Below are 24,818 nucleotides of genomic sequence, written 5' to 3'. Positions count from 1 at the left end.
TGATCACCTGCATGTTTCCCCTCTGGGACTTTTGCTCTTCGACTGTTAGAGCGGAAGGTGTGTTTGATATGACTGGAAAATGTTGTAATGTCATGATGTAGTCATGATTAAGATATATCTCTGCTGCCCTCTGCTGTTGCACTACTGCAACAGAACCAGTGGGTTGTTTATGTAGCGCACGTAAAATCAGACGTGATGAGAAGTCCCAAAACTGCTACAAAGGGGAACTTGTTATTAACTTGCTCTTTTTGATTTATAAAATGTTGTTATATTCAAAATTTCTAGAAAATGCTTGGAATAATTTCTCAGCACTTATTTGATGAAACAATTTTCAGATAAATTATACTGCAGGTGTTTGAATAATAGCTAAAAACAAAGAGATATTGTAGTAAGTTTGTTAAATCAAAACACAGGAACAGTGTGTATATTTAATGCAGTATGCGGCCGGTTTGGAGTGAAATTACTTTCAGTTCCACCAGAATTCCTCTTATTTTGAAAGATTTCTACATTTGATGAATCGTTAAATGTTTGAATCAATGTCATTCTGTAAATACCAGAATGAATTGAGTGCCGTGACGAGCAAACTGAAAGAGAATTTCACTGTGTTTACTTCAGCACTTCAAGCAATGTTGACAGTTTCCTGCTTTTTACACATTGTTGACACCTTCCTGCAATTCCTGGCAGGAAAGTGTTTGAGGTACAGTATGACCTGGACGCCACACCCTCTTTATGTCTGCTGCGGTTTGTGCACGTTATCATGAAGTTAAACACATGCTCTGTCTCTCTTTCTCTCTCCACAGAAGAGCCAAAGCTGGTACAACGTAAGTCAAACCTCATTATTTACATTGTAAACAATTGTGATTTTCTATGTCCTATATGGGTGTGTGTGTGTGCTGGTGTGAGCAAGTTGATGTCATTAGTGTGACTCCTACAAGTCTCTTGGAGTTGTAATGGTGGCGAGTTTAGTCCTTGTCCTTGACCCTGTTTACTGGAGCACCAAGTCACCAGTGTGGGTCACTGGTCCTCCAGGCAGGGATTAGCATGGGCTTAAAGGAGCAACAGGTGGACATTTCTGATGCCGGGAATGGGAGGATTACAGTAGGATTTTTAACACTAGTTGTGATACTTAATAATTTGTCCAAGGTTTCTTCTTCGTGGTTCATACAATACAGGCTTAACAAAGCCTGAGTGTTGCAGTTTTTTATTGTGCCACAAGATGGTGTCATAACACTATTTCTGCCCCCACTATAATTCTTTTACATGTGTCCAGTCGCTGAACAACCCCTTGATAAATGTTTTTACCCCAGAAAAGGTGCCTGTTGTGTTAATTAAGCCCGCAGAGTGAGAAAGAATGAGAATGTTGGACTTTACACCTCTCAGTGTGAAACCCTAGTCTCTCCAGAAGTGTCTTTATTGGACTTTTTCCCATTTTATGTTGTTTTATTTCTTTTTTTTATTCCCTGTGTATACACTCTTCCCCTCTCTCCCCAGCATGAAAGACAACACATCCTGAGAGTAAGCATGACTTGTATTCTTGTGCAACCCCAGATATCTTTCTGTCTCTCTCTCGCTCTGTATTTTCTCAGACCGGTGGAATGAAAATAATCCCTCCTGCCTGTTTTTCATCCCATTGACTTCAGTCAGTGTTGTTACCGCCTAACAGCAAAGCCACATGTTGGAGGAACTCATTATGACATGTTGAAATAAACATAAAAAAAGAACTGTTTGTCTAACTTAAGCCCTAAAGTTAAATTGTATTAACAGTAGGAGAGATCTGGATTTGCCTTTGACCTAATTTAAGTCCCTTACATGTCACCACACAAACTTCTAAATCTGGCACGCAACAGGTGGTAACAAGCGCACTGACTTTCTCACTGTACTAAACGAATCAACAGACCATCACAAGGGCCTCTGGACGAGCCTTGAATGCCTTTGAACAGCAGGGGAATGGAGCATGGTGCTTTAGGTCGTGGCATGTTTCCCTCAGCCTGACTTTCTATGTCCGTGTTCTTACAAACATCTATACTGGGATATTTAGGCTTCAGGGTCTGAGTGTGACATTCAGAAGAAAGCACAGGGAACCTGGAGAAATGCTGTTGAGTTCAAAAGAGGCTTGGTCCAAAAAGCCCAGACAGCTTCTTAAATACTTTTCTAACGCACTCAGCTGTAGTAGGCAACTCACATTTCCTCTACTGACCAAGTAACAAAGTAGAGTCGATGTTGCTCTGACACTTTTTAATGTCTAACGGATGTAAATGTCATGTTTACAGATGACGAAGAGCTGGCTCTCATCCAATACACTGCAAAATACTTGATTACGTTTTTTTTTATAACTCTTGACTTACACTGCCTACTAGTTAGTCCCAAAATCTTATTCTATGGAAGGATAGAGCTGGTGATATCATTTTTATTTTACACTGCGAGTATGAAAGTCAGAAAAGGATCAAGAGAGTTGGTTTTGGCCCGTTCGTGGGATTTGTTGGCACTAAGAAAAACACAGAGCAACACCAGTCTTATCCTTTAAAACAAGTGAGTAATTTACCTGCTTCCATTACAAGTTGCTTTAAAAGATATATAAAATACTACTACCCTGTGTCATCATCAAACCACACTGACGTAGTCTTTAAACCATTACAAGCTGAGTATCAGACCAAATTGCTTGTGTAGACAAATTTGTCTCCATATTAGGACTGTGTTCCTGACATCTCGTAGACTCATCCTTACTCATACAGTAAACACTGAAGCTCAATCAATAAGTTAAATATTACCACTGGTACTGTTACTGTAGCTGGCTGTGACTGTATGTACCTGCATGGAGGACTGCGTGTGCGTGCGTATGAGTATGTGTGCACCTCTACATGGCAATGATGACCTCCCATGGCACTGAACCCACAGTGATGAAAAATAAATCCGTCCCAATGTGAGTTCTGAGCCTGTTAGAGATGCGTACAGTGGCCATATTTCCTCTGACAGCGCCCGGTTATTCGCTCTGCATCTGCACGAGTTTGTTGCATCGCTTCTATGGCAACCATACCCTCAGGCTGCAGGAAGTAAGCAACAAGGGGGAAAACACCGACAAACAGTGCATTGATAAGCGAGACTAGTACTGTAGACAGTGAATTTGTTTGGATCGATGCAGTGTTCGTCAGTTTTCCGCTCTGACACACTCACACGCCAAAACCCCACCCTGGATTACAGTACCAGTCTCCTCCATCTCCTACTGTTTGTCTAGCCAGTTAATGGTTAACCAGATCTATAAACACGCTGTCCAACCTCATCCCAAGTCTCATACTGTCACCTGAACACTGGACGCTGCATCAGTTTAACAGTGGCCTCTTTCTTTGCTTGATTTATTTGAGGAAATGAGTTGAATAAGCGGGAGTGATAAAGGACTACCTCTCAGCCTGGAAGTAGTTTTGAGGGACGGTTTGTTCTATTGGGGATTTTTAGCCGATGAAGCACTCATTCCACTGAAATTTCATCCTCATGATGTGAAGGGTGAAGGCCTTTTCAGGGGCTGCGTGTGAATGATCTGCACTGTTTTCCAAAGAGGCCCGCTGCTGAAGATTATTTTCCAAGTCTCGTCTATTTTTCCTGCCTCAGATTGCCTCCGCAGCGTCTGCATAAAGTGGGCATTGGGAAATAGCAGCGGAGGAAGCCGTGGCTGGATTCCAGTGTAGAAATGTGGCCTACACATTTTGAGTCAATGAACTGCAAGCTGTAGTAACACTGGTGCTTTTTTTTTGTCATTGCCGCTGGGACCTCCAACACTGCGCTCACCTTCTTGACTCTTGAAATACTTTCTGTTAAGAATAGTGGGCGGACGTGCTTACCATTTTTTGGAGCCAGTGAAAATAGAAGTTGCGAGTACATGAGTGACCTTTCATACCACCGATACCTTCAAATCATTACTGATTGGTGCTTTTGGTACCTTTTGGATTCCAGCAGCTTTTCCATACGTAAAAGGAACGATCGAATGACACGTGAAATAAAGAAATATTTACAGTATGTTGGTGCGGCCACTTCACCGTGCGATTTAAAGCTCTGGACTGCAGAACCAGTTCAGGCCCTGTCAAGATTGATGGTGTTGTTTTGCAGGCGGAGGTAACTGGAGGTTATGCTCACATCTGTTCTCTGTAACTCAATCACTCGGTTGAGCAGCAAGAAGGACTCAACACACACTTCCCCCGGACTGAAAACATTTCTCTCTTTTATGCAGTCCGTCGTCTTACTGTAGCCTCTTTCTTCCCAGTCCTGTCTTTGTTTGCATTAGTTGTCCGCAAAGTAAACTTGCTTCATTCTTTGCTGGTTGTAAACTGGGTAATTACAAGGCACTCAGACCTGGACAGCGCCACACACACACACACACTCGGCTCACACACTTACTAGGAGGAGTAAGCAGGGGGAAAAAAAGGAAAAGCTACTGGCATGATAATAAAGGACTTGTTGGCTGGGGGTTACTAGAGGGCAACGGCCGTAACTCCTCTCCCTGTGTGTGAAAGGAAGAGAGAGAGTGAGAGAGCCAGAGAACGACGGAGCTAGAAGAGGATCATGTGGCTGGAGTGTGCCGTGTCCACCGCTCAACACCGAACTGGGAGCAGCACCCAAAACAAGGGGGGCGGATACTGAAGCTTCCAAACCACTGGACTCACAAACTCTGACTGCTCTTGTTTTCCAAACCAACTGTAACTGACAAGTCCTCGGACGTCAGGAGAGCCCACTGGGGCCCCTCATTTTGGAAAAAATCTTCTTCCATCCGGGCGCCAAAAAAGGATTCGGCGTGGCGAAATATGGAGCTGTACGAAGATTGCACGATGTCGGACTGGGAGGCCGTGCTGGAGCTGGATGAGGCATTGGCAGGGTGGCTCCTGCAGGGTCCAGCTAGAGGGGAGTGGGGCTGGGAGTGGGGCTGGGCTGCCTCAGACCTTCAGGACCCCGAGTGTGACTCTGAGGAGATCCCCGCTGTAAGTTGAAAACTACAAGGAGAGGAGTGAACGAAAACAATGTGGAGGAGTTTAAAAAATGCTTTCGAAAACTGATTACTGGGCTCTTTTAAAGCAGAGATAAGTCAGGAGAGAGGGGAGAAGGCTTTACTGCACGCTGCTGTAAGCATTCTGTGGTAATTCCCCACTACTAAAGAAAACAACTGGTTTGGGTATGAGTCATAGCTATTTGAAATCTCCCAGTGCTCATAGAGGCCTGTAGTTTAGAGTGTTCATCAGGTTAAGTGCAAGTGACTTGATGTACGAGCAGTTTAAGTGTTTGTTGGTGGATCTTGATCATCTCGATGATGTGTGCAGTAAAATTTGATTTCCAGGCGATCAGCAAAAGGCTGTCAGAGATTTCAGAGAGCAGTTTTTCTCATCACTGCAGCGAGTAGAAGCAGACACAGATACTCCCAAGCAGTATTTCAAACGTTTAACAAGGGAAGCACATGCAGAGATTTTTAATGTGAACAAGCTGTTCTTTTCCCACAAGGCCTGATCCAATGGACTACATTTCTCTATTGTCTCAGTATACGTCTTGTTACTGTATTGGCAGCTATTGTTTCCTGAAGCTTTCCTGTTGAAGGAAAGCATCTGGCGCAGACAGTGAGAGCCGTCGCCTTGGCACACATTTTGGAGGTTTTCTACCTCTCAGGCTCTCTCTGTAAATAAAGTCTGCTGACGCCAAGCAAAGCAAAAGTGTCCATGTTGACTGCAGCGCTGAAAAGTTTGTTGTGTTTGATCAGGTTAATCAAACCACTATGCACAGTTTGGTTTGCATCTCATCAGCTGTCCTACCCCTTGTCACCAAACAAAAGCCTCATTGTCAGACACATGTTGCTCTGCGATGCAAATCTGAGAATGTGACCCACATTAGAAAAGCTCATAGTCACGGCAGCATGTGTATTGAATGATGTGCAGCCGGCTGATGTTTTTGGAATTGCGCTTATCATTAATGATGATAAAGATAACTCAGGCTAACACACCTCTGCTTGCCATTCACTATACATCCATTTCCAGTGCCTGTCAAAATCACCCACAGGACGAAATCCACAGTGTGATCAGAGTGAACCAGACATCCAGATCAAACCTGTGGGTGGTTTTAACAAGGTTATGTGACATGCTCATGGAATCAAATAACCTGGGCTGCGTGACGGAGACAACACTTGTGAGCGAGCGAGTCAGAGAGCATGAAGAGTGCGAGTTTTGGAGGTGTACGTGTCTGTGTGTGTGTGTGTGTGTGTGTGTGTGTGTGTGTGTGTGTGTGTGTGTGTGTGTGTGTGTACGTGTGTGTGGTGGTGTTTCTGACTCTGCTTGTCACTGCAGGTGCTGAGCCCGACATACAAGCAGCGCAATGAGGACTTTAGGAAACTCTTCAAGCAGCTCCCCGACACAGAGAGACTCATTGTGGGTGAGTGGGTGCCGTACACAAACAGAGGCCATGCGAGGACGGGCAGGGTGCAGCCCAGTTATTACTGATAAGAAAATGATTGATCCTTCCGGGACAAGGAGAGGACTAAAACAAATATTGGACATACCATCAGTTACATCAGTAATGTTAAACCACTCCACTGTTTTCAACCTGATAATGAACCTTCCCAGCAGTTTAAGCCACATACCACACTCTGCCATGAACACATAGTGTCACAAGTTCAGTTGATTTGTTGTTGCATGTTTTTCCCCAACACTCAAATGAATACTGTCCTTGTCTGAAATGCCTCGAAAAAAATAAAGCTGGAGGGTACGACTAAGCTCAAGTGTCACTTTGACTTTGTGATGGTTTGGTAATGATATACACTTAGTCAGGAGTACTGTGTGGTTATGTGTCTGGACCTTAGCATGTCCTGATGATCTAATGATGGACATACTTTTGTTTTTTTAGGATTTGGATATCACTGATGCAGATGTCAGTTGTGATTTGTTGTATTTTTGTCGTCTTTATTTCCAGACTACTCGTGTGCTCTTCAGCGGGACATCCTCCTGCAGGGACGACTCTACCTCTCTGAGAACTGGATCTGCTTCTATAGCAACATCTTCCGCTGGGAAACGCTGGTACGCATGCTGACACTCAGCGCCTCCGTGCAGTCACGTGTGTTTTTTGATATTGGCAGTATTGGGTCATAACTGGAACTATAACATGTGTGTGATAATTGTGTGTATGCGTGTGTGTAGCTGACAGTGCGGCTAAAGGACATCTGCTCAATGACGAAAGAGAAGACTGCCCGCCTCATTCCCAATGCCATCCAGGTCTGCACGGACACTGAGAAGGTAAAAGATACAGACTGATGAAAGACAAGCGTTTAAAGATGATTACAAAGTCTGACTGGAAGAAAGATTGGTCATTAAATCTTGAGTACCAACAGTGGGGACATGTTCCTGCCCTGAATTGGGAACTGGAGAATCGTTGGCACTTGTTAATGCTCAGCGTCATTGCCAAAATGTGTCACTTCTAATTAAGATAATCCCAGTGTAGTAGGGTTTGAATCGTGCTTCTCAAAAATGGCCCTTATATTAACAGTTAGTGTGATTTCATCGCAGGGCTAACCAGACTCAAATATGTTTTTTGCAGCACTTTTTCACCTCATTTGGAGCCAGAGACAGGACTTACATGATGATGTTCAGACTGTGGCAGAACGCTCTGCTGGACAAGGTGAGAAAATCTCATCTAGTATGTTCATTGCATTTACACTATGCTATGTACTGCATGTAGTGTATGATGTACCTCAACTGAGAGAGTGTTAGTATAATGAAAATAAAGTTGAATTGAATTAGATTTAAATTCTTACTTTGATTGGACACTCTTGCAGCCCCTGTGCCCCAAGGAACTGTGGCACTTTGTCCACCAGTGCTATGGCAACGAGCTCGGCCTAACCAGTGACGACGAGGACTACGTTCCCCCTGATGACGACTTCAACACCATGGGGTGAGTCTGTTTGAGCTGCAGCATCAGTCACTGTGGTTACTCATACAAACATTTGTCGGCCAATGAGCTAATTACCCAAATTACAAAATGATTAGAGGTCCAGTGTGAGCTGCAAGAAGCAGTGCACACACACTCTCTCCAGCTGTCTCGGCTAATCCAGTTAGATGCACAATTACACACTTAACATCTTTCTCAGCTTTTCTGCTGATTTACACCGCAATTTGTTGCATTTGTTTTAAAGTAGTAATAAGATATGATAGAATAAAATGGTAACCAAGAATATAATAGGCATTAAATACACACTCAAAATAGAATTAAAGATTTAGAAGTATAAGTCTGGGAGAATTTTAAGGATGCAACGCAGCAAATACTGGACACGTCCGAAGGCCTCAAAGATCACTCCCTTCCTTCATTTGCATTTCCCCTTTCATTTGTGAAGTGCGTTTGCTGGCTGAAATCAATACGAGGTCACGGCCTCCAGGGCTCTCACAATATCTGACCTTTTCTGTCAACTCACCTTTGAGGAAACGTGGGTTACATACTCAAACTGACAATTAGAAGAGGAAAGATTTACTTCAAAGGCTGAACTGAGGTCAAATTAGATGCTCCATGACAGTCCTGAAGTGATTTGTGGTTTTGTTTATGAGCGATAATAATCTAAATACTTATTAGTAAAGTGAAGTGGAGATAATTTGGCAAATGTTTCCCCCACATACAGACTTTTAATTAAATCAAAAAACATGTACTCTTTGGGTTTGAGCTTCTTTAATATGCACACAGGTATAGTAGGCCGATTTTGCGATTTTATTGTGATATCCATTTTACCAAATGTCAAATACTGCCCACCTAGCACCTAACGAAGCCAAATCACACCATTAAAAGTCTGCAAAAACTATGTGACACTTGTTTTACAAGAACCTCATTCATGATGTGAGATGATATGAGGAGTAGAAGTGAGTAAAGTTCTCGCCTGTCGCCGTTCTGACGTGCCTTCAGGTTCAGTGAAGAGATTCCCAATGAAGAAAATGAGATCAACAATGACAACTTGTCCAAGAGCAGCGCCGAGGCCAAGCCTGAGGGGAGCCCACCGCTGCTACATAAGAAGGTCGTCCCAAACAGCACCATCCCCAGCCCAGGGGACACACCCATCGCAGTAAGTTACATAACACCTACACCAACGTATATACACATATCTATACATGTGGCATCAGGTGCAACTACGAGACATTTCCTTGACACAAAAAAACATTATTGATGATGTCGATTTGTCTTTTCCACAGTTTGACCTCCCAGCAGAAGAGTTCGCAGACTTCCTGCCAGATGGCGAGCTGCTAACCGTGCCACTGGTGGTGGAAGAGAAGAACAACGATACCAGCGGGCCTGGTGGTCCCGTCCCCTCACCCTCTCTGGACTTCAACGACAATGAAGACATCCCCACTGAGCTCAGCGACTCCTCGGAAACACACGATGAAGGTACAGAACATAACAAATGCATTTTTTTTTACCATTTGCTTTTAGCAGAAATACACAATGTAGTGGACAGTCTGCTTGTTTATTGATGTCAGCACTCATAACATGATGATGGCAGTCACAAAATCTGAAAACAAACTTGTGAAGGCACATCTGATTATATTTGCGTCTTTTTCGGACTTATAGGTGAAGTACAGGCCTTCCATGAGGATCTGAATGGCAGGCAGCACATCAACGAGGTCTTCAAGTTCAGTGTGGACAAGCTCTACGACATCCTCTTCACAGAGTCACAGTTCATGAGTGACTTCATGGAACAGAGACGGATCTCAGGTCAGTATTTCTGATGCTTGTACAGCTGACCTCTGACCTCTGAGTAAATATGCTCATCTGCAGGCTTCATAAATGTATTAATGTTTCCCTCTCTCATCATTCCGCCTTTTAGATGTGGTGTACCACCCGTGGAAGAAGGAGGATGCTGGGGACCAGACCAGAGAGATCATGTACACCATCTCATTATCCAATCCTCTGGCCCCCAAAACATCCACAGCCAGTGAGACACAGGTACAGTTAACTCCAGTTCATCAAGCTTCTCTTACTATTTTGATCTCCTAAGTTTAAAATATGACAGCCAAATACACCACATTTTCCTTTTTTTTATCAGACTCTGTACAAAATCAGTCAGGAGAGCGAGTGCTACGTCATCGACGCTGAGGTCATCACACATGACGTGCCCTACCACGATTACTTCTACACTCTCAACCACTACATGCTCACCAGGGTGGCCAAGAACAAGTGTCGGTTACGGTGAGTAAGACGTGGTCAGATACCCACAGCTCACACCTGCCAAATGACCTGTTGTATTGTGTCAGTTGTTCAATTTGTTATTTTACCTTATTATATTTCCTGTATAAGACTGTCTATCTATATGTGTAAATACATTTCTTTCCGTCTGTCTGTCAGGGTATCGACAGAGCTGCGCTACAGGAAACAGCCGTGGGGGCTGGTGAAAGGCTTCATAGAGAGAAACTTCTGGAGCGGGATAGAAGATAACTTCCGCCATCTTGGTAAATTTTAGTGTATATAAAAATATATATATTCGAACTGTAATGCTGCACATCTTTTCCTTTTTCTATTGTTTTGGGGGTGGGGGTTGCCCATCATTCTGCTCCAACCCAGTTACTTGAACAGTTGCAGATAAATGTAGAAATACATTCAGTGGTGGCTGTGTAGGACTCTTTCCGACTTCTGTGATCCAAACATTCCAGTCAACTCCAGAGCGCTTCAAAGTCCAAAAGTCAAACTTGATTAAAAATTTACAACATTTTATTATCTAACAAAATATTCTGTTTCAACTCATATTTGTTGGCATTAAGCCTTTCAAAAACGACAAAAATCAAAAATCAGTCCTTTCCTCTTGAGACAAGGACAAAAACAGCACGATAAATTACATTTATATAACCACCGTCTCAAAAAGTCTATTTTTAACACTACTTTAACACTATATTGAGTAAATAACTTAAGTCACTACAAAATGACACAAAAAGATCATATTATGTATCTGCATCTGCCTCGCGCTCCATCAAGACGTCATCACTTTCATACCGACAGCAACTGTAAAAAGATGTCAAAGAAATCAGCAGTTTGGTTCAGTTATCTTCATTAAAGAAAGTTGATATAATATTTTAGAAAAAGACCAACTCATTCCAATAAATCACTTTATTCAAATTGAGAATTTTGCTGGAGGATTTATTTGTTTCCTTTTTTAGGATAATGACATTATAAAATATGACGACAGACAATTGAAGCTTCTAATGTAAAAAGAAAACTGGCATTCAGTCCAGCACTTGAAGTTGTTTTTTCTCTTTGGATCATACACACATATGTAACTATGTTTGAACAGATATGTCAGTGGGGAGAAGCGAACTATACTGCCTGTAACTGTTTTCGACAAGTCATGCACCCTGTAATTGAATCTGGATGACATTACAAGTGAACATGTGACATTGTTTTCCTCTTCCCTCTCAGAGTTGGCGCTGACCAAGCTGGAGGAGATTCTGAACGAGTCCCACCAGCTGTCTCCGAAGGCGAAGGTGGTGAAAAACTCCACGGTGAGGCGGAAGAAGAGGCCACTCCCCCACATGCGCAGCCAGCACCTCGACGAGGCCCTTAGCCCCGTTACCACGCCGACAGATGAGGAAGTGATTCAGAGGATCAAACAGGTGGCGGGCTCCACACAGACCAGACACCAGAGTCCAGAACACCATCACCTGCCCGGAGGCCTCGCTTTCTACAGCGTCTCCAAACTGCTGCTCATCATCAGCTTTGTGTACGCAACTGAACACACACACACACACACAAGCACACAAACAAAAGTGCACAATCACTCGTATAGGGATGCTTGTATGTCTGGCTATGAGGATGCACATATAGATTGGACACATGCTGACATGATACACAGATTAATACTCATATCACTTAAAACGGTTTTGTCTGAGTCTCTTGTTTCATGATTTCATCAATTTTTCCAGTAGGCTCTAGAGTTTTTGTCTACAACAAAAAAGTAAAGGCAACACTTGGTGGTGGTGAAATGAACATTGAGCATTGTTTCTCACTAACACAGATTTCAACAAATTTGTGCTCAAAATGTTTCTAATAATTCTTAGATGTGCGCAGAAAAAGTCTTCGATCTTCTGCTTCAACTCAGGAAAAGTTGGAGTGGGAAAAAAAGTGTTGTTTTTATTTTTTGTTGAGTGTAATTTAGAATAGAAATATTGTTTTGCTTTCTTATAAATATCTCATTGTTGGTGTCTTGAGTGTAATCTCTCTCTCCTCTCCTTTCATTGCCATCCGTAGGATCTGTCTAAGGTACATGATCTGATCAGTCAGCATAGCCAGATACAGACAACAAAAGTAACCCCAGCACAGTGTAATTGTCATGTACAGATTAGGGGAATGATAAATGGCTGAAATGCAAAAGGAAAGACTTATTTGTTGACTCTCCCTTCAGCCTGGTCCTGCTGGTGTTCCTCAACATGATGCTCTTCTACAAGCTGTGGATGCTGGAGTACTCGGCACAGTCCTTAACGACCTGGCAGGGGCTGCGGCTTCATGAAAGGTACAAACACCTTTACGTTTTTAGCACAGATTTATACAAAACTCATTTATTAAAGAAAATCAACATGGTTTATAGATATTTTGGGCATTGTAGAGTACAAGTTGTGCTTGTAGTTCTGCTGTAGTTTTTTGCCTGTTTTGACCACACACAAATATACACACATAGTCACAGACACATGCACACACACACAGTTAAACATACACACTAAACTATATCCATATGACTGAGCTCCTGAAATTCCCCCTGAATGCCTCTGGACTTATTGAAACAATTTACCAAACTGTTTGTTGGCAGTCCCTCAAAATGGAAGTCACGCTTCAGCGGCTTCATCCTGATGTTGCTAATGTGTGTGTGTGTGTGTGTGTGTGTGTGTGTGTGTGTGTGTGTGTGTGTGTGTGTGTGTGTGTGTGTGTGTGCGCGTGTGGTTCCCAGTAAACTGCCTCAGACGCAGATGGAGTGGGCCCAGCTCCTGGAGGCACAGCAGCGTTACCATGACGCTGAGCTGCAGAAGTGGAGGGAGATTATCAAGTCGTCAGTGGTGCTGCTAGACCAGGTACAGCTGCCAGAGACTGTGTCTGCCTTTGATTTTGGGATATGGGAAGACACGGCATGTGTAACCTAATGTGACTGAGTTCAGCCGGATAGTTCTCCAACCCCCTGACTCCGTGCTGTGTAGGGTGGAGGTATGACGGACAGGAGCTGTACATCTATTAATGGAACAGATCATACAGAATATACTGTTCTGTCGTACAGTCCACTCGCCACTGTCGGCTCAGAACTAGGACACTGTAAAAGTTATGTTAGCACCACAGCTAGCCAGCTTGTTTGACAAGTGCACTATTCCATAATATATGGCCAATTCAGCACTGTCAATAATAATTAATTGAATATATATCAGGTGGAATAACACAATACATACAAACAAACAGAAGGCAAACAAAAGAACCATAGCTCGTCTTGTGGCTTAAGGAGCCTAATGGACCGCTATAGTCAGCGAGGACACTTGTAAGTTGTAACGCTACATTTTGTATAGTGAATTTCTCACAATATGATTTTGACGTCCAGCCAGTTAGCCAGTTCAGCAAGCCATTTCCCTGTTTCTGGTGTTTTGTGCTGAGCTAACATTGCCTGGCACAACTTAACCAGCCACCAGTTCACTTATCTAAACAGCTAGCCAAGCTAACCACCTCCTGACTCTAGCTGTAGGATGGTATCAATCTTCTCATCTTACTCTTTTGGCTCTAAAAGCAGATAAGCACATTTTATTCCCTTAAAAACACCTACTTGAACCAATATCATACTCTGGAAAGAGCAATGCTAAAAGTGATGACTGTAAGCTAATGCCTATTGATTCTGAGACAGGAAAAATAGATATTTATTGTTCCCCTTTAAGATTGCTGTAAAACCTTCTTCATTTCTTCTACATTTGTGCTGTTATCCTCAAAAGTAAACTCCTTTAAGGTTTTTTTTCCCATGGGGTGCCAGTGCCTTCAAATCTGAAGGTATCTAATCATCAACAGCTGATAATATAAGACATTATCTGGGATGACCTGGTATAGGGGTTATAGGCCGTGTATTTGAAACATTCCCAGTTCGAATAACGCGGTCAAAAATCTGTAAAATGCGATTTTCAATCCTCAATCCTGCTAAATCAATGACTGGATATAACCTGTACATGAATTAACTTCAAGGAAGCTAGAACTAGACCTAGGGGGAACATTTAATGAAATTATCTTAAAAGAAGTGGGCCATTGTTCCTTGTTCCATGCATTAATGTAGACCAGTGTCATTTGACTGTTCTCCCCCCTTGTTTCTCTCCTCCAGATGAAAGACTCTTTATTGAACCTCCAGCGGGGCATTGGTTTAAGGGACTACAGCTCTGAGGCTGAAGAGAAGAGAAGTCGCTACCACTGACACACCACCAGAAGGCCATGAGGGCATGCTGTGCAATATAGGACCTGTTTTGTTTGTGAACCAGTATGCAGGCAGCAGCAAGACAGACAGACAGAGAGGACAGAGGGGGAGGCGGGACCAACAGTGAGCTGGTCCAATAGACACAAAGAGAGGAACAGTCGTCTCCAGCGCACAGAGGTTAGAACCCCCCGGGAGGAGGAAATCATGGACAGAAAGTGCCCCGACCGCACAAAGGAACTGAGGTGTCCCCAACATCACTGAGGCATTGTGGGAAGGTGCGAGACTGGCTCCTTCTCTACACATCTGTGGGATAACCGTTTTCTTCTACTCTCTTATTTCCAAGTGCATCCTACTGTAAGCCATGTCGACCAGACAGAGAGAACGGAGGAAAACTACTGCATGCATTTAGACAACCTAGCTCCCCTCAGTCAGTGTTAATGTGGTCCAGTTCCAGTCTTTGTGTGTCAAAAAAAGAAGAACAGAAGACGAGGAGAGATCCAGTCAAAGAAGGGGGGGTCCTTTCAAGTCTTTATGGCTTTCTACACTCTCTAGACTGTTCCAAACCTATCGTCCCCGAAAGGTCCTCGCTGCAGCGTCCCTTTTTGTAGACCTCCATGTGATCCGAGCACAGTGTCGCCACCAAAACAGAGAGGAAGTGTTCAGCGATCAGTCCCTATTGCCTTGTTTGAACCTGGTCCCTGTCAGGGCTGGTTCCCTGTCAGACCGCTGTGTTAAAATATTTATTCAGTAAAATCTTCAGACTGATGGGACCTAAGCCAGTACTTGAACCTTAAACACAATTTACCTCATCAGTTGCCCCTGCCATAGTGTTAGCTACCTTACATCGCATTATTCCTCGCCCTCCTTGTGAAGCAGAATGTATTAGCCCGGACAAAAAGGCCAGACTTTGATCACAACTTAATGATCCTAGACAAAGGGATGCTGCAGCTCGACTTAAGGGAGACCTGTGTTCTTACATGTTTTATTACTAAACTGTGACTATATCTCTTTAAAAATGTTTCAAATTAGAAAGAATTCTATGAATATATTTGAAATATATAAGAATATTTCATTATTTAATATATATATATTTCAAAATATATAAACATTACCTATATTTATTGTTAATTTATGTACATAAAGAAATTATCAGAGCTCTAGACCAGTTAAAGAATTTCTAACAAAAAGTGTTTTCTTCTAAAAAAAAAAAATGCATGCCAGATATGTCTGTGACATGTCCAGTGTGCAAGTATGATTCCGCATTTGCGCGGTTATGTTCGCGCATGTGTATGTGCGTGAGTGCGTGCGTGCGTGTGTGAAAGAGAGAGAGAACGCGAGTGTGAGCGTGTGTGCGAGTGTGAGTGTGTGTGTATGCGTGCTGTAAAGCGTGATGACATTTTTACCATTCCTCACTTGTATGTTTCTTAATTTTTCTTTTCTGGCTCGTGCAGCCAGACTGCCTTTTTTAATGCTAATGCATTTGGATGCCGCCTTGCATTAGCCCCACCAGGGTACAGTTTACAATCGAAGAGTTTTGTTCCAAAATGACATATCCAACATTTGAAAACAAAGTTACGCCGACTTTTACAAACTTTGATTGAACGCTTAAACTGTCTATTAATGTCACGTGCTAAGTAGCTTAAATCCACGGTTAACAAAAAGGAAGACGACATCTAAATTTTGTACGATTGAACGATGAACTTGATGATTTTTCTCTTGTAAATGGATATACAACATTTTGGAGATGAACCCTTCATTTCCCCTTTTCAAGCAACTCTTTGTCCGCGTCACCACGTTAGTGGCTTGACGAGTATTTGTTGAAAAGAGCAGTTTGACATTGTGAGAAATATTCATATTTTCTTTTCTTCCTGAAAGTTAGATGAGAAGATGGATACCAGTCTCACGTGTGAGGGTGATACAAATCGTCTCCTCTAACTCTCAGAAAGAAAGCAAAAAAGTTTATTTCCCAAAATGTCCAACTATTCCTTTAAAAACCTACTTCGACCCATATTATATTCTACCTTCCCCCGTTTCAAGTGTCTGTCTTGGATGCAATGAAAGCATGAGAATTAACTTTACGCAACTAAAATCGAACCAAAAGAAAGAAGTAGAAATGTACCTTCACGAACTATCATGTTGTTTTAAATGAAGTATTTATCATGTATGTCATGTATTATATATATAAGTGGATTTGGGGGGCGGTAAAGAGCATCTCTTAAGAGTTTGTCAACAGAGACCCCTGACATCTGACAGACTTCAGCGATGAAAGCACTTCCAAAACTAAGAAAAACTTCCTTGTGTTAAGAAAAAAAAAAAGAGATAGTTACGCACTTTAAGGCCTTTTCAGGTAAAGAATGAAAGAAAGAAATGGCAGCGGGCTGAGGGAATAGTTTCTGTGCTGTATTTTAGTTTATTTGACAATCACGCTGGTGATTTGCAACTTCCACACTCAGTAGAAGTAGCTGGATTTTAATCCTGCTGGTTTGTTACTACTCAAAAATAGTGTTCCCTATGCCTGAATAGAAGATCTGATTACATTTGAATCTCTTCCAAAGGCCAATCTGACACTGACACGTTCTTAATCTGTTGGAGGGCAAGGCGAGAATGACGGATCTGTATGAGGGAAAAGGTGTCTTTACTGTGTGCCTGCATGGCGTGCCACTGACTGACTTACTGACAACAGCAGAAAAAGCTTCAGGATTGGACCCCTGCTGTGTGTGCGTGTGTGTGTGTGTGTGCGTATATATTACATTTGAAGAGGGCACTGAGTAATGATAACACAGGGAAACCTTAAGGCCTGAATGTGAGTGGTTGGAAATGTTTTCTGTTTTATAGAAATCACAATCCCGACGACACTGAAAGATTACGGTGGTACAGAGATGTCATATGTGTGAAAAAATGTGATTGAAACGCTTTAAAGAGTTTGTTTTTCGAGGTGTATGATGAAATGGATTTTTCTTTTTCAGATGCTTGAATTCTATTGTTTTGTTTAAAAAATGACTGTTTTGAAGGAGACGTGGTGAACGCTTGATGCTGCCCAACTCTGGTTTTATTGACATCTTGTGACATTTTATTTCATTGTCAAGGCTGAACTGCTGTAAAAAACACACACGCTCCCGAGTCCAAATTAAAATATTCACTCCGGCCTCTGAGGAACTGACACAGCTGACCTGAATCTAATTCCCTCAATCTCCACAATAATGAAAATGAGGTATTTTTTTACCTTCGTCTTCGCTTCAAAACTCCCACGTTTCTCATTGGTACCAACAAATTCGACTAAATCAAATCTGAGCTACGATCTCTCACAGCTAACTCCTATTTGTTGTTTTCTTGCTTTGTTTCTTTTCTCTCGTGCACTCACACAGTTACACAAATGATTGTATGATTGCTATCGCTGCACAGCTGTGGAACCAAGGTGACCCGAGAGTTCTGGATGCCACTGTTTTGTCACTGACAACTAATGAATTGTGCGCTTCGTTGACTGTATTAATTGGCATTTGCCTTGCCGTCGCAGAGCCGGCTAGACACGAGTGCCACCCTCACAACACAGTACTAACTAACAGCCTTGGTTAACAGACGGTAGGAATCACACACGACCTCCCGAAAAACGACCACTGATCAAACTCATAGCAAATGCTCTTCTCGGAGTGTGTCTTGATAAAAATATGTACTGGTGTAGTTCTGTTCAAAAAGAATTCTACTGTATGTTCTTTCTTTTTTTTAGAAAAATGTTTTGATCTCTAGAGAGACTTTTAGTGAAATTTATACATGAGATAAATATACTGTAAGTATATGTTGTGTATATCTGCAGTGTGTGCACACACACACACACTGACAAAAGAATCCAACCTGCGCTGCGCGTAGGTTTTGACTTGCCGATGACTTTGCCTCATAGACTGAAGATGAAAGTGGCTTTCTGGTTCATGTGAAGTAGAGATTGGAAGTATGAATAAAAAAATATACCATACACAAACAGCGTTGCTTCTTTATTTTGACAAATCACACATATTTCCATGAAATTTTTGACTGATTCTCATGTAGATATTTAAAGACTTAAAGAGATTTAAAGGCATATATCAATATTCTCTAATGCGTGTCTGACATGGTTGTTGCAGAAAAAACGTATAATTACCACATTAAAATTCTTAAAATGGCACCTGCTCCTTCCCCCTCATTAAAATGTCCAGAATATATAAATATACAAACACTGCTGGAGACAAGATGTCTCCTCCTGACGTCACAAATCATGCTCGTAGGCCCGCTTCTTAAAATCAGATTTTTCCATGAGCACAGAGAAAATGTACACTTTCACTGGAAACAAGGAACAAGAACACAGTTTTGACTGGAGGGGTGCTTTAAGGTTTCAGTTGCTATCCTTAAAGATCCAGTATGTCTGACCTCAGGACACTTTACATTGGAGTAGCGCAGAGGAAGATTGCACGAGGCAAAAGGATGAAATATTCATCCGTTACTGCACTTAAAAAGTAAAATCAAATCAAAAGGCTTTAAAATATTGATGCTAGCTATTGAAAGCATTGTTATTTTGGGAGCTGTATGTATAGCACGAGCTTCCCACAAACCTTCTGGATGTTCAGAGCAGTGTGTCCAGAGGATTCATGTGGCTCCCTGCTGTCTCACTTTAATTACACCTGCATAAATTAACTCACACTGTCTTTATGTTAAAGTTGCTACAAAGAAGTTTCATATTTACTCTGGCGGCCGCCTGTGGACAAAAGATGACGATGGTGAAACAAAGTAAAGTTTTAGCGCGTGACCAGACTACAGAGCACTCAGCACTCTGGCATACGCAATAGTTTTATTCTTATGACTCATCCAACCGAGATATCCGACCCTGTGACAGGCATTAAAGGTGCAATATGTAAGAATTTTAGCTGAAAACATTAAAAGATTAACTATAAATATTCAACAGAATGTGAAGAAATCACAGTTTTGACATGATCCCGTCTATGTAATCTGTTCAAGAGATATCTACTTAAGTTAGCATGCTAACCAGCTAGCCCTGGTCCAAAGCTCCTGCGCTAGCAGTGTAAATACCGATACTTTCCAGGTACCCTGAGCTCCCAGACTGGCCTGCTAGCTGCAAGGCTAACTGAGCTAACTACCTAAAGTTAGCTACAGCCAGCAGCAGCTAGTTATTCTGGTGATATGATGCCCCCCATTTGTTAAGTATATAAGTATAAATTCAACAGGATGCCAGCTCTTACATATTGCACCTTTAACTATAAGATTTATATAGAAATAGCCAGTCGTCTCACTCATAGTCTCATTTGCTTATGTAAGTAGAGGCATCTGTATTAAATTGAGGCTGTTACATAACCAGTTCAAAACTCCTTGTGGTACGTTTAAATAAACTCAGCAAGTGAATGCAGATGAAAACTATGATGCCAGCCCGCGTCACTGAGGCTGAAGAGGATGATATGAAGCCCTGAAACAACTGAGATGTGCACGTACAGAATTCAGACATCTACTAACACTGTGTAAAGTACATTCACTGCTTTTTCATGAAATTACAAAAAAAAACCTATGCCTGATTCTAAATTTAGATTATGAAGCACACCTTTTAAACTGCATATATCAGGCGCACATACATTGATTGATGACTGGTTTGATTGACCTGATATAGACGACAATGGATCCAAGGGATAACAAGTCATGGTGGAAACATTTGTTTCAAACATGGTCCCTGATGTCAGAAAACGGGACAGACAAGAGCACGTAACATCCAAAAATCAGTAAAGCGATAAGAAACAAGAGACAAACTTAAAGGAGCGATATGTAAGAATTCATACTCAAAACAAATAGAGGGCAGCATGTCACCAGAGAAACCACCGTCGCAATCATCACGCCATCAGAGCGTCTCACATAGAAAAACGTGGTGAAAACACAATATATGCACATAACCTGATGTCATTATACTCATCCTACAGCAGAGATGAGCCCAGACCTGCCCTCTGAAACACATGTGTGTGCTCTCTTTACAGTGTGAGCAGGACACTGGCAGACTGGCAACAACAACTCTTCTTCTTTAGCTTTGTTCATTGTTTTGGAGAGAAGTTTGATGCTTCTGACACACAAAACGACATGTGGAATATGATCAGTGTCGCATCATTCATAATTCAAACCAAACTTGTTTTGCATGTTTCTGATTTCCTCACATCTGCATGTTGACGAAATGCATCAGGGGGACAGCTGAGGATACAGACTTGATTTAATAAATAACGAAGTGGCAATCAACAAAACACAAACAGTAGGCCTGTTTGATGATGATAGAGATCTGTAACATTTTGAGACTAAATATGATTATTCCCCTGTTGTGTGCATCCTAGCCTACTTATTTCACTGATGTGGCTCCACACTTCCCATCCAATTACGCACGCTATTTCTTGCAACTGCATCTGGGTTGCAGCTCTGATGTGAATGCATCCTCTATAACTGCATTTTTACAGCTTCTTTCTTCCACCAGTGTGTTCCTCTCTCCTCTCTGCTGCTACACGGAGGCTTTAAATCGCCCCAGGATGATAAAAAATCCCAGCGTTTTACTATACGCCCAGCTATAACGGTCCCTTGAAGTAGTCCATTAGTCCCAGGCCGAGATGGGAGAATGGGTGAGGTCGAGGCGTCGCTGCAATGAATCAAGGGGGATGGGACGAACCCACCAGCCCTCTCGCGTCCAATGACGGCTCGGATCGGATGTGTGGAGGGGAGGGTGTCCCTCCCTCTTTCTGGCCGTGGCTGGTCGCAGAGGGCGGGGCTCCGTGTCTGCGTTTGACAGCTGCGAAATAGAAAATGTATAGCGCATAGATGGTCCGGGAAAGCATGCCGCTCCAAGGCAACCCCGCTATCACAAGGAGAGGGATGCAGCATGGCCCTTTATAGCCTGCGGACGCCCTCGTAAATCTGGGCCAATTAGAGGTAGAAAAAAAAAGAAAGAAAGAAGAGGAAAGAAAAAGAAAAGACAGAAGCGGAATAATTCGTTTTATTGTGCAGACCAGCCGGGGATTGGAGAGGCATGCACCGTGCGTTCTCGTTCCCGGTGACCGTGGAGCGCAGCCGGACCAAGGAGCGCCTGGAGGCGAGCCTGGCCGGGCTGTGCGAGCTGGAGCTCCGCAAGCAGAGGCAGGAGTGCCTGGTGCTGGGGGCGCTGGCTCTGGGGGAGCCCCTGCCCCAGGACAGCTCCAGAGGAGAGCTGGCGTGCTTCAGCAGCTGGGGGCAGGAAAACTTGACACTGAGGCGACAGCTGGTAAGAAGTTTGGCTTGTCTTGTACTGCGTGTTGGGATTCCAGCGGCTCTCACACCGTTTCACCACACCCTGGACCGAAAACCCCCCTTTTTTTCCCTTTCTCTTTTTTTTTTTTTTTTATCCCAATCCCTTAGTGCTACATAGTTTTGAATATCTTCACAGCGTTTCCTCATTGTGATCGAGCTTGACCGTTGGATGGACTCTGCAGCTTTTGTGCGGAGGTGACCTCTATCTGCAAAAAAAAAGTTACTCAACTTGATTAATAGGCTCTCTGTGTGAAAGGACGTGGTGCGTTTCTGTGCTCGGGGCTCAGATTTATGCCTGTGGGTAACGAAATCAGGGGGTGGAGCAGCCGCCGTTTGTGGCACAGACCGACTATTTAATGGCCCATTGTTCCCTCATCATGGACTTTTGTGGCTTTTTACTACTTAACAAGCTCTTGTTTGTGCTCTCCGCACATCATAAAGGGATGAATTATTCCTCCGGCTTGTGTGTTGATGTCGCAGCCAACGTTTTAATGTCACGATCGCCTTTCTGTATGAATGATGAGACGGCTTTTTCTTGCGTTTTTTTCTGCCACGGTGACGCAGTGGTGTCAGGATTACCTCGAGAATTTAAAAAATGGGTTAATCAGGACAAATCGAAGTTTGCGTGACAGCGTTACGCAAAGTTTTACGCACCGCTGAGCGCGCTCGTCACTGCAAACGATGCTTTATATGGTCCGAGTTTCTTTCTTTCTTTTTTTTTCTTTTCTTTTTTTCCCCCTACTGCTGCTTGAGTTTAGATGTTAGTAGCTGGAGAGTTTGGTGTGCGTTTGGCCGCTGCCAGCAAGCTGTCTCCACATCGCTACAATAGGAAGCCATTATTAAAAGAGGGTGAAAAAGAAATTAAATCAGCCGCCTCCTCTTCACACCTCCTTCTCTCCTCCCTCCTCCTCCTCCGTCGGGGGGCCTAACAATAGGCGCATATGGAGCAGAATACTAATGATGCCGACCGAGGCCCCAGAGAGAGGAGCGGTGGCGTCAGTGTGTTGTGGCATGATATGGGCACCGGGCTGCTTTTGCCTTAATCAGCAGCTTTGTGCGTTACTCAAAGTGAGTAGCTGGGATGTGGGTGCGTGGATAAGCAGTAAAAGTCAAATGATATGTGTCGCATTGTTTCTGGAAGATATAGTCACAAAACACAAATTAAAACTTCAGATAGTGTCACAGGATAAACAATCAAGTGCAACATCCCTAACTCATTTTGAGTGGTGTGATTTTGATAGAAAGCTAAGGTTAAGCTTATTACAAAACTGATTTCACAGATGTAGTATGAGTTATAGCAGGAGTGCACGAGTATGGAGGACTGAGACTGCCAGAATCAAATATATATATATAAAGAAACAGCTCAATAAATAAATCAGTATGCCGTTAAATGCACCAAAAATAATATTAAAAAGGTTTAATTCGTTTATAAAATGTGACATGAATTGATATTTCTGTTTTTAATTTGATTCTGTTTGTATTTACTTTTGTCTTAATTACCATATTTATTTACACTTCTGCTCTGTACCGTGCTGTGATTGGCCTCATTTGCATAATGAATCATGAATGTATAAAGAAATGTTTAAAAAAACAAAAAAAAAACAGATAAATAAGCTTGTGGAAATATCTTTATTTATTTTGGATTTTGGCAGTTTCAGTCCTCCAGACGAGAGGGTCAAGCGTTTTCCAGCACACACAGACCAGTCTTGTAAATTCCCATCCCTCGGTGCTGCTGGAGCTGTCAGCGCCTCTCAGCTTTGGCCCCTCGTCTTGCACACTGACAGGAAACAGCCATTTTCAAAGCCAGTGAAGGAGTGACACGCGTTTCCCCGCAGGCCCGCATATTTTCCCGTTTTCATTTTCTGCGCCACGCCTCTGTGGATCGATGTTTATTAACTGTTGTGCCCATCCAAGCGTGTGAGTAATTACAAGGGAGATCCTCTGGGGAATATTTTGGCCCGACAGAACTCTAATTGAAGTCTCAGATTGAGTCTTCATGATATCTGCTCGCCATCTGCGTCCGAGCCAACATCCCCAATCTCATCTTCGCATGTAGGTTAAGGTGCCCAAAATGTGTGGTTCACGGTGTGACACAGAAACAAGTCACCCATGGGACTGCCGGGGCGGAAAACACAAATGTGGCCCCAGAGCAGATGAGGCTGAGGGGCCTTTTCTCCTGGAGACATACAGTGTGTGCTTTGGAAGGTGTTGACAGCTGTAGGACGCCAGACAGCAGCTGGGAAAGCACCGAGCTCTGACCTCCCTCCCAGCTACCTACTGTGTGTGTTTGGAGAGAGCAGAAGAGAATGTGAGTGTGTGGCATGCATACATCCAACTGTGTGAAGGAGTGTTCGATTGTAGAAACGCTCAGTGTTCACAAGTGAAGGGATGTTTGTTAATTGCAGATACTCGATTAGGAAGCTCTCTGATATCGATAAATCGGTCGATGTACACACATTTTTTTGCAATGATCCCTCAAATGTGGTTATCAAACATTTGCCGGATATAACAGTTTGGAAATAAACAACATCAGACAAAAAAGTCTATTTATTTTTTTATCAAGCCTTTTTTTCTTGTTTTCTCTGCCTGGTGGAAATGGGCGTCCATACTTTCTGCATTATAATCTTAAAAAAAGAAAAGTTGTCATACCAGTACTTATGTGGCAACATTTACCCCATTACCAATATCTGTGATAGGCCAATATATATCAGCCGATATATCAATCTGGCTCTTATGTGTGCATATTTGTGTTTATAGGCACATGCAAAAGGTCTGCGCTTGAGAACAACGACCACCTTCCTCGTGCAGGACTGTGTGCACGTGTCTGCCGGAGGGTTTGCTTTTTTTTTGTCGTGCCTCTGCTGAACCTCCGGCTCGTCATCGATCAGGCTGTGTGTGTCCTTGTGTTAAGGCGGTAGCACATCATTAGTGAGCAGTTAGTCTGCTCAGCAGTGACCGATCGGTCGAGTGGATCACCGGATGGTTTCCTCCGCTTTGTTCTGCCACACAAAGGTAAAAAATAAAAAAGAGGAAGAAAAACGCCTGTGTGTGATTTGGCTTATGTGTACGGGCAATCAGGTAAATTCGCTCCTGAAAATATACACACAGGCACGCAGACTAACTG

General features: G+C 42.9%; 2 protein-coding genes across 15 annotated transcripts in view; both read left to right on the top strand.

The window, feature by feature from the left end:
- gramd1bb (GRAM domain containing 1Bb) overlaps positions 1-17,089 on the top strand; it is a 127,172-nt gene extending 110,083 nt beyond the window's left edge. For 10 of the 14 annotated variants that reach the window (XM_084351305.1, XM_084351298.1, XM_084351292.1 and 7 more), the window contains 17 exons: positions 801-821; positions 1,492-1,515; positions 6,312-6,396; positions 6,934-7,037; positions 7,158-7,253; positions 7,555-7,635; positions 7,793-7,908; positions 8,905-9,061; positions 9,189-9,381; positions 9,565-9,708; positions 9,821-9,939; positions 10,040-10,182; positions 10,339-10,442; positions 11,404-11,704; positions 12,386-12,493; positions 12,926-13,046; positions 14,318-17,089. In XM_084351305.1, coding sequence (XP_084207431.1) covers positions 801-821; positions 1,492-1,515; positions 6,312-6,396; positions 6,934-7,037; positions 7,158-7,253; positions 7,555-7,635; positions 7,793-7,908; positions 8,905-9,061; positions 9,189-9,381; positions 9,565-9,708; positions 9,821-9,939; positions 10,040-10,182; positions 10,339-10,442; positions 11,404-11,704; positions 12,386-12,493; positions 12,926-13,046; positions 14,318-14,407 — 2,007 coding nt within the window. In that variant the 3' untranslated portion in view covers positions 14,408-17,089. The remainder of the gene's footprint in view (positions 1-800; positions 822-1,491; positions 1,516-6,311; positions 6,397-6,933; positions 7,038-7,157; positions 7,254-7,554; positions 7,636-7,792; positions 7,909-8,904; positions 9,062-9,188; positions 9,382-9,564; positions 9,709-9,820; positions 9,940-10,039; positions 10,183-10,338; positions 10,443-11,403; positions 11,705-12,385; positions 12,494-12,925; positions 13,047-14,317) is intronic. The other 4 variants (XM_084351300.1, XM_084351304.1, XM_084351302.1 and 1 more) reach the window with 1 other exon arrangement.
- Positions 17,090-21,223: 4,134 nt separating this feature from the next.
- dact3b (dishevelled-binding antagonist of beta-catenin 3b) overlaps positions 21,224-24,818 on the top strand; it is a 13,789-nt gene continuing 10,194 nt past the window's right edge. The window contains exon 1 of the mRNA XM_084351660.1: positions 21,224-21,668. Coding sequence (XP_084207786.1) covers positions 21,438-21,668 — 231 coding nt within the window. The 5' untranslated portion in view covers positions 21,224-21,437. The remainder of the gene's footprint in view (positions 21,669-24,818) is intronic.

This window comes from Pagrus pagrus, assembly GCF_965226575.1.
Source record: "Pagrus pagrus genome assembly, chromosome: 4".
Lineage (NCBI taxonomy): Eukaryota > Metazoa > Chordata > Actinopteri > Spariformes > Sparidae > Pagrus > Pagrus pagrus.
This window is presented reverse-complemented; position numbering and strand designations above follow the sequence as displayed.